The 8,987-nt window shown below is 46.8% G+C and overlaps 1 protein-coding gene across 1 annotated transcript; it reads right to left on the bottom strand.

The window, feature by feature from the left end:
- Positions 1-760: 760 nt before the first annotated feature.
- On the bottom strand, positions 761-8,972 carry TRAFD1 (TRAF-type zinc finger domain containing 1). Its single transcript, XM_026860112.1, has 8 exons — positions 8,760-8,972; positions 7,216-7,351; positions 7,092-7,145; positions 5,613-5,892; positions 3,948-4,217; positions 3,163-3,236; positions 2,755-2,970; positions 761-1,014 (listed from the first exon to the last, which is right to left on the bottom strand). The coding sequence occupies exons 1-8, from the start codon at positions 8,807-8,809 to the stop codon at positions 877-879; spliced, it is 1,218 nt and encodes a 405-aa protein (XP_026715913.1). The 5' UTR covers positions 8,810-8,972; the 3' UTR covers positions 761-876.
- Positions 8,973-8,987: the final 15 nt, after the last annotated feature.

The raw sequence follows: 8,987 nt of genomic DNA, 5'->3' as shown, positions 1-8,987 counted from the left end.
GAGCGAAGGCAACAGCTCAGCTGAGCGCACAACTCCGGCCAGAGAACGAGGCCTTGTCCTACGTTTTGTCCCAGCGACCATTTTGTCTGCTCTGGTTTGATAGAAAAGCCACAGTTGGCCCTTTGAAACTGGCCCCAGCACAATTCAGCCAACTGAAACCTTATGAGGGACCCCCACACTCACGCCACGAGAAGAGGCAGAAGATATGTCACTGTTGGGGACGTCAGAATGCACCCGGCCCAAGGCCTCACCCTGCTTTCACTTTTCAACTTCTGGCACAAGAGAACAGTTCTCTTTATGTCTTAATTCTTGGGGAAATGAAATGAAAGGATTTAGGACCAGAAGTTCACAGAATCCCAGAATCACCTCAGTTGGAAAAGCCCTTGCAGCTCCTCCAGCCCCACCATGAGCCTCCCCCTGACCGTTCCCAACTCCCCCAGATCCCTCAGCGCTGGCTCAGCCCGACTCTTCAACCCCCCCAGGGATCCCGGGGACTCCCCCCTGCCCTGGGCAGCCCATTCCAACGCCCAACAGCCCCTTCTGCACAGAAATCCTTCCTCAGAGCCAGCCTGACCCTGCCCTGGGCAGCTTGAGGCCATTCCCTCGGGGCCTGGCGCTGGGGCCTTGGCTCCAGAGACTCATCCCCCCTCTCTGCCCCCTCCTGGCAGGGAGTTGCCGAGGGCCAGGAGGTCTCCCCTCAGCCTCCTCTTCTCCAGACTGAACCCCCCCAGTTCCCCCAGCCGCTCCCCAGCAGACCTGTGCTCCAGACCCTGCCCCAGCTCTGTTGCCCTTCTCTGGCCACGCTCAACAACAGAGTAACAACATCTCTTTGGCTGGGTACACACAGCGTGTTCCTGCAAACAAAGAAGAGCATGCCTAAGGCCGTGCTTTGCCCACACCTTGGTGTCTGGTCCGTCTCCGAGCCGGCTCTGGCGATTCTCTTCTCTCACTGTTGGCTGGAGGTGGCAAGGGAAAGGCAGCAGCAGGGCTGGCCGGGCGCAGATCGCAGTGGTGCTACAGCAAAACACACATTTGGCTGCTGAAACCACAGCTCCTTCGGATTTATTCCTGTAAAAACACTGCAGAGCATCGCCCCTCGGCACGATGAAGGTTAGCAGGGGACTGTTTTGCAGAAGAGGCAGGTATCACCTGAGGGATAATCACTGGCTGCCACAGGACCTAACAGAAATGGAACTGTGTTGGGGGCCTCCCTGCCAGCCCGCAGCCCTGTGCTGCCTTACCCAGTCTCCTGCCTCTCACGCCTAAGAAGGGCCCTGCAAAGCCAGGCCCAAGCTGGGGGACAGCAGACCTGAAGTGCTGTCACTATAGTTCCAATCAAGTTCCCGATATCAACCTGGTATCAGCGTCCTCATAAAAACCAAATCCAGCAACAAAAATTAAGTTAAAAGTGATTTCCAAGTCACGCTGCCCACAGGAGTGCCCCTGCTGGCTATCCTGGCTATAAACCCATGTTTTTCCACAGGTTGATGACAGCAAGAACAAAACAAGACAGACAGAAACACAGAGGACACCAAACAGAAATAGGATCTAGAAAGGAAAGTATTTGTTACATTTGTGAGATATCAGGAATACAACGTGGAACACAAAGCTTTAAACACAGGGTGTCCTTCCCATGGTGTGCAAACAAACAGTATTGTTGCAACTCAGCTCCCGTCACTAATTCTTAACAAGTCCTGATTATCATATGCAAACTTCACCAAAAATAGTAGAAGTTGGTAGATAAAGCAGTCTCTGCATTCTGTATTTCCAAAACAGATAGGGTGAGGGGGAAAAAAAAAAAAAAAGTCTTCCACCAGCTAACTGGAATAGGAAGTGGATGGGACTGTTTAGCAGAGGGTAAGCTATGAAATTGTATCACATCTCATTTCTATTAATATTGATTTTACTGTCACCTGGAGAGAAAAGGCCCAGAAACACAAAATACAGCTTTGCTGGTTTGTTAGCTAGGACTAAGACTGGGAAAGAACCATGAAACAGAAAATGAGCAAGCTCAGCATTTCCCTAACTTGCCTATTAGAGCAGCCCAGTCCAGAGTGGGCAGATAGCAGCTGGAGCAGATCTGGGGACATGTCAGCACATCTACCTGGTGCTACGTGTACCTGGTGGTGCAGCCACTCCCCAAATCTGCCCAGCACTCCTCAAAAGTGACAACAGCTTCAGCAGTACCAAGACCTGGTGTTCTTCCCACCCGAGAAACATCCCCCAGCAACGTACAGAAGAACTGAACACCCCAGTGAGCACTCCGCAGCGCCCACCATTTCATAAACCCACCACGTCTCCCTTAGGCCGAGCTTCTGGTATAGCCACGCCCTTAACCTTTCTCTGTCTCTACGCCTACCCTCTGAGACATTCCTCCACCCTCTAGACTCATAGTCTGCTCTCTGCTTCCTCTCTCTCAGTTTTACGCTTGTGCTCCTCTCCAACCTTAGCTGTGATTCACACATCCTGGTTTCAACACCGCCTTTAAGTGCAAGTCAAACAGTATCTTGGTGCAATTTCAGGGCCTTTTGTTTCGTTTTTGTTACAAGAGCTTTCCAGATAATTGTTATTTTTCAGTAAGAGCCTCGGCATAGCACAACGAGATGGGACCCAAGAGGCCCAGGAAGTGAGGAAGACCTGACATAGGGGACAGTTACTTGAATTCCTGAAACATGCCACAGCAAGAGGCCGTGGGACTTGGCACATTTCTTAAACAAGTGGATGCGATACAGCAGATCAAGTTCTGGTTAGTACCTGGTGATGAAAGAGCATCTCCTCTTCTAGCTGGATACCACAAAATTCACATGGAAACATCATGTTTCCTTTTGCCCGGACAGCTTGGGGCTGGGATGAAAAGAGAGACCTTCGGTTTTTGGACCCAAGAGCACGCAGGCCATCATATTCTCGCAGGTTTGGGGAAGAACTCCTTTTACTGAACGAGGCAAAGGCACTTGCTGGGTTACAACCTGTCTGTTACACAAGCAACACGAAAAAGTTAGCTCTCCTGTTGAGCGAAGATGGACTTTCAACACCACACAAAGACCAAATTGCTAGAGTTCTCTCGGTACTGCCGAGTGACGACTGCACCCTTTTCCAGTTGCAGTCACAGAAAAAAAGGGCCTTACTGCAACCCCTTAGATACACCACCAGAAAGTACTACACCTGGTGAAGAATCAGATCCTCGGCAGGGTAGAGCTCCTCGCAAAATTCACACGGCAGCATGATGACCTCATCGCCTGCAAAGTACGTAACGGTTATATCCTCTACCACAGAGGAGCCCGAGGCAGTCGGACCGACTTGCCTTCAGAATCCCTGCAGAACAGGCTCCTGTTCCCCAGCAAGCGCTCAGGAAACACTTACTCGAGTCCCACTCGCCGAATTTCACATCAGAAATTCACGGCACCCAGAGCGAGAACAATGTCTTGGGGTCAAAGATACATCCAACGGTAAAGAAGCCTGTTACTGCCTTCAGTAAATCCCTTAGTACCATTTCTCCTTTCAAAATAAGCCGGCACGCCAGGTCTCCCCCGGATCCTCCCTTCCTACCATGTTTACTCTGACAGGAGAGCTGTCACATACCCAGTTGTTGTGAAGCTCTCGCTGCATATCAAGGTCAGACATTCGCTGTTGCTTTTATTTCTTCTTCCCTTTTTGTCGTGCTTTAGCAATATCTCTTCTAAAGAAACTACTTTAAACACTAATATTGCTAAGTTTTGAGGGAGCAGAAGATGAAATTTAAGAAAGGAGGGAAGAATGGTACTCATGGAGAGTCTAATCTCCTAACTGCCTAAAAATGATGTAGAGGGAGTCTCAAAGAGACCCACTTTGACATTTTAAAATACCTAGATAATCTCTTGACAGTCCCAATCCAAGAATCCTCTCTTTCCTTCTCCCTTCCCCTCAAACATTAAGGAAAAAAACACCACCATGACAGCGTTTATACTTACTTTTTATGTGGTTTGATGTGCTAAAAGACACTATAGAGTCACAGGAGAAGATACTCGACTCATCTGTTTCATTAAGATGGGCAGATGGCACAGACCCTTTGGTGTAGTAGTTTTCCCAGGAGTCGCTGGGAATTTCAGCTGCAGTATTACTGTGAGGATTATTCTCATTTTGTAGGCTAAGAGCCAACACGTAGTCTAGATCGGCGTTCCACTCTTCATAAAGCGAAGAATGAGTGTTTTCGTTTTTCTCCAGCTGCTCCAGTTCACCCTCTTCAAAAGATAAATATCATAAATTCGAGAGAATGTTAAGGCTACAACTAGCAGTTCCCTTCTGGCCATGACACTAGCTCAGCCGTGAGGGTTTCACACGCGGACACTCACGGAGTTCAGAGTTTCAAAGCCTAGAGGGACACCTGTATCAAATTCGGGAGGAAGAAGGAAAACATCACCTTACTTTTGTTTGTAAGAAGCAAAAAAGGAGAAAAAGAAGGAGGTCGTTCCTCTTATGTGAACAAGGTCCAAGTAATATACTGTAGTCTTGCCCTTTTTACAAGGCTGAAACCCTTCAGCTTTGTTTTTTCAGCATATCAATGGGAAAACATTGACAACAGTGGGAACTATACATGTCCAGAAGAAAACCATGAAATGTTTTCTGGTGGGAAAGCTACACCGAAAAGAAAACCAGGGTTTGGGAACAGGGCCCAAGACAACTGATGATGCCTGAAGACAGGCTAAGTGCTCCTCACCAATGCTGGCTGTTTCAAATCTCTCTGGTATTCCATTTGTACCGATCACACGGGAGTTTTAAACAAAGCTTACACGTGCATAAAAACACTACTTGTGAGTACTCTCTGGAAGTTAGTATAAGTGTCCTACAAATTACAGCTCTCCAGGTTATTCAGTTTTATTAACTAAGCCCAGAAGTTATTTCTATAAGCTGGGCAGCCTTCTACAGTAAAGACTGTACTTTAGTAGTCTGCAGTGTTAACTCCTCTGAGCAGCCCAGGGCATAAAGCAGAGCAGAGATTCAGCTGAGAGCCCACGGCAAGGCCATGTCTTAAGGGTGATGTGATCCCTGCACGTGAAGGTGAGAGATTAGAGCCTTGGGAAAGAGCAGAGGCGTTGGTAATAGTCTCAGCTATGTCCAAACAGAATGGCACTGAAGAAACGTGCAGCACTACGTAGGTGAACCCACATCCAGACCTTATCTACCCTTCCGTGTGACTGAAGAGGAGTGCAGCTGCTCCACAAAACCAGACAGAATCTGCAGCAAGCAAACAACTCCAATTGCACGTTTCACCTAGACAGTTTGAGACAAAAGGACAGGCAGTGGACTGGGCTTTCACACCAGGTACCTCAGCAGCCCTCTGCTTAGCTGGCTGACACCTTCACTGTTCTGTTCCACAGTAGAACAGCCCTACTCACAGCACCTCTGGAGCTTCCATTATTCAGTATTTTCACATTACAAAACCTTATACTTGGATTCGCTGCCAAATTAGAAGCCAATTATTGCTCTTCTCTACCCCATACCTCACTTTTGATTTCTTTGTACTGCTGGAACATTTCTTCTGCTGATGCCCTGAAGGGTTTTGTCTCCTATACAGCTGCTACAAATCTGCTTTTCTAGCACACTGGGCACCCTGCACAAAGGCCCAGCGTAGTTACCTGATCTTAGCCGGTTTCTGATGGCTCGAAGGAAGTGCAAATCTGCCGCCTCCTCCTCCTCCTCCAAGCGAGGCACCGTTCTGCTTCCTCTTTCTTGTTTCTCCTCTCGCCCACAGACCCAAGGATGCTCCTTCAGATCTTTCAGCATGATGTTACGAGCGCAGCCAGCACACAGCTCGGTCCTTGCTCCGCAGTAGAGTTCGTGCTCCTGGAGTTTGTTGAAAGTAAGCTGTATGTCACAGTACTGGCAGAGGGCAGGACGCAGAGGGCACGCTGACGCCTGGAAAAAGAAAGAGGGATTATTCTTCACATATGGAAGACTGAGGCAAAAGCGGAGGGAGGTTCTCAGTTTCCTTAAGAGCTGAGCGGTCTATTGTTTCTTTAGCCAGATCCAAAGCTACGCTAAAGAATAGCCTGGAATAAGATACCGCATGAGAAATGAAAGAATAACGTGTTGTATAACCTCTGCAGTCATAAACATGCCAGCTGGAGCACTCCGAATGCTCAGAACAGGTTTGTTTTTTTTTTTAAATCTGTAACGCTTGGAGAGCAGATCCACATAGTGCTTTTTGAAATTAGCTTTTAGATACAGCCTTGCAATCCAGTACTAATCACATTTCATTGAGTGCTGCTAAAAAACACCTTAGTGTGTGTACTGTTAGGGAACAGATTAACAGCTCATTTACTACTCAACAAGAATTGCTTGCAAATGTTCTTTACACTACATCAAGTGACCGGTAAATTGCCCTTCAAAAGGGATTAAGCACAGATGAAACACTTTATAATTGCAGATGCTTCAAAAATACATCATCATTTGCTTTATAAACAAAACTAAAGGCACTACACACAAGCCTGCAGGATAAACTTCTTCCAGGGTTCTGAACTGGACTTATCTTCAAAGAAAATTCCTCTTTTCCTCAGCAATAAGCAGACTTAGGTGGCACTTCCCGAGCTGACTTTAAATGAGCCCATAGGAAAGGAAGGTACTGACATGTGTAACAAGGTTGCCTGTGACAGCAGCCAACTGGATTCAGAAACTCAGAAAACCCCACTGTGTCCTATTTTAGGTTTTTTTACAAGCTCTTTCAGAAGTCTGTTTGGAGATAATGAGTTATTAAAACTCACACAATGACTGCAGCAGAGTCAGGAATGCGTAATGTTAAAGGGATGAAAAAAGTCAAGTTAATCATATTTTGAAATCCCGTGCCATTTTCCATCTTAATCACTAATAAGGACAAAGTCACCAATTATCACGGATACCCCTTTGATACGAAGACTTGAGCAGGCTCCACCGCTTTAAGGCAGTTTCCAACCACCTCCTCTCAGAGGGTGTGAATTTAAGCAAGCACGGTTCAATAAAAAGGATGCATGAATCACAGGCTGGAATCCAGGTCTTGGCTGACAGAAAGGCTCTAGAATCAGTGTCTGGAAATACTGTAGAGTATCTTCCAAGTGTCTAATAATATCAAGTCCACCAACCTCATGATCCTTCAAGAGACTGTTTTCCATCTTCATCCTACACTTGCAGGTAACCTACAATAAACAGACCTCGTTAGATTAATTGCCATAGAAATCAGGACATTTAGAGGAATTTGTTTCTCACCTGCACATGTTCGGACTCAATATGGTTCTTCATTTCAGACTTTGGGATTGATTCACTGCAGTAGCGGCATACTTCAATATTTCTGCTGCAGTGGATTTCGTGAATGATGAAATTAGCAGCAGGAATATCCTTTTTGCTATGAGAAAGTCAAAGGTTACTTTGCAGAAAATACACTAACAACAATTTCAAGCACTTCTCCATAACAAACAAAGTCCTAAGAAAGCTTTCTATGAATTCGTGGTTTAGAGAACTGAGTAAGTAAAGAAAAGCAAGCCCGACCAAGCCTCAGTGTTCCTTTACAGGGAGGATATTAACATATAGAGCATGCAAAAGTCACAATTTTCACACCGCATTAAGATAAAATCAAGGCGGATTTATTTCCTTATGAGAAAAACAAATTTTTAAGGATAAGCAAGTTATCACCAGGTTCAAGTTTAGTTTTAATCTGAGAAGATAAGTTTCTTCCTGAAAATAACTTGGCTATGAGAGGTTGAACAGCTCTCTGCTTGGAAAAAATAAGTAACACATCCTGTTAGGCCAGATCTGCTCAAGGAATGATAGCAGTAACCATATTACTCTGTAGCCAAAATTCCGCAACTCACCTCATTTCTAAGAGACTCATTTTCCTATCTTGAGGAGAATGCAAGGATTACAAACACTAAAGGTCCAAAAAGAACTGAGGCACTAGGAGCTTAGCTCTTATTCCTGCCTCAAGCAGGTAACATCATTTCTAGATGGACGCATCCTCCCTCCCCCCATGAAATCAGCCTTCAAAACACCAAAATTAACTTTTTAACCTATTGCTTAGCGCCCTCCGTGTCACAAAGGCAGAACAATCACTACAGCTGTTCAGTTTTCTCCCTTGCCGGACCCCAAGCAGCGAACAGCCTGGCAAAGCAACAAAGTCCAGCAGCAGTGTCTGAACTGCACACGCCCGCTGCTTGCAAACAAACCAGCCTGATGTTGCAAGAAACTGTTTGGATTCTCATGTCTCTTTGAGAAGAAACAAAAAAAAAAACAAAACCAAACTTAATTTCTGTAGTTGCTTGTATTCAAGGTGCAATTTTTGAGATGGCTTCATTATTGGTAACTGTATTACTAACAACCGGAGCTTCTGAAGGAGGAGAGCTGTTAGCAAAGAGAAATAAACGCTGCAACAATAGGCGTCTATTGATTCTATTTTTACATCTCTGCTTCTGAGCCACTTGGCTGCTAAAGAAAAACTTGAATTCACGTGCTTCACGCGCTCCTCACTGAAAATCGAGTCTTTATTTCTAGTTGAACGCTCTGGTTTCTATCTAGTTGCCTGTTCGGTGAGAAACTTGGGTAAAGGCTGGGAAAATCGTAAGATGTTACCGCTTAAGGTAAAAAACAAAGCCCAAACGGGTGGGTTTTTTTAAATAAATATTAAGTTCATTATTAATTTGCACCTTTTAGGATGTCAGAGCATTTCAAGGGAATAGAGTGCGTGCTAACCCGCCCAGCCGGCCTGCCCGAAGGCCGGGCGCCCCCCCCGCAGCCGAGCGCTCGGTTTCGTTTCTTACCAGTTGCCGCACAGCCGGGTTTCCGCCTCGCTCACGGCAGCTATAGCCATTTTTTCCTTTTTGTCCGGGGGCTGGAAGAGGCACCCCCTTCCCCTGCCTTCCCCTCAGCGGCCGGGGGCACCCGCGCCTTCACGGCAAAGACGCGCCGGTTCCCTCGGCGCGGGGCCGGCGGCGGTTCGCTGCCCTCGGGGAGCGGCGGGGAGGAACGGCCCCGGCCCGGCGGAGGGG

The sequence above is a fragment of the Athene cunicularia genome (assembly GCF_003259725.1).
Source record: "Athene cunicularia isolate RWA chromosome 15 unlocalized genomic scaffold, athCun1 chr15_part1, whole genome shotgun sequence".
NCBI classification, from domain to species: Eukaryota; Metazoa; Chordata; class Aves; order Strigiformes; family Strigidae; genus Athene; species Athene cunicularia.
The sequence above is the reverse complement of the archived record's forward strand: the minus strand, read 5'-3'. Positions and strand labels throughout refer to the sequence as shown.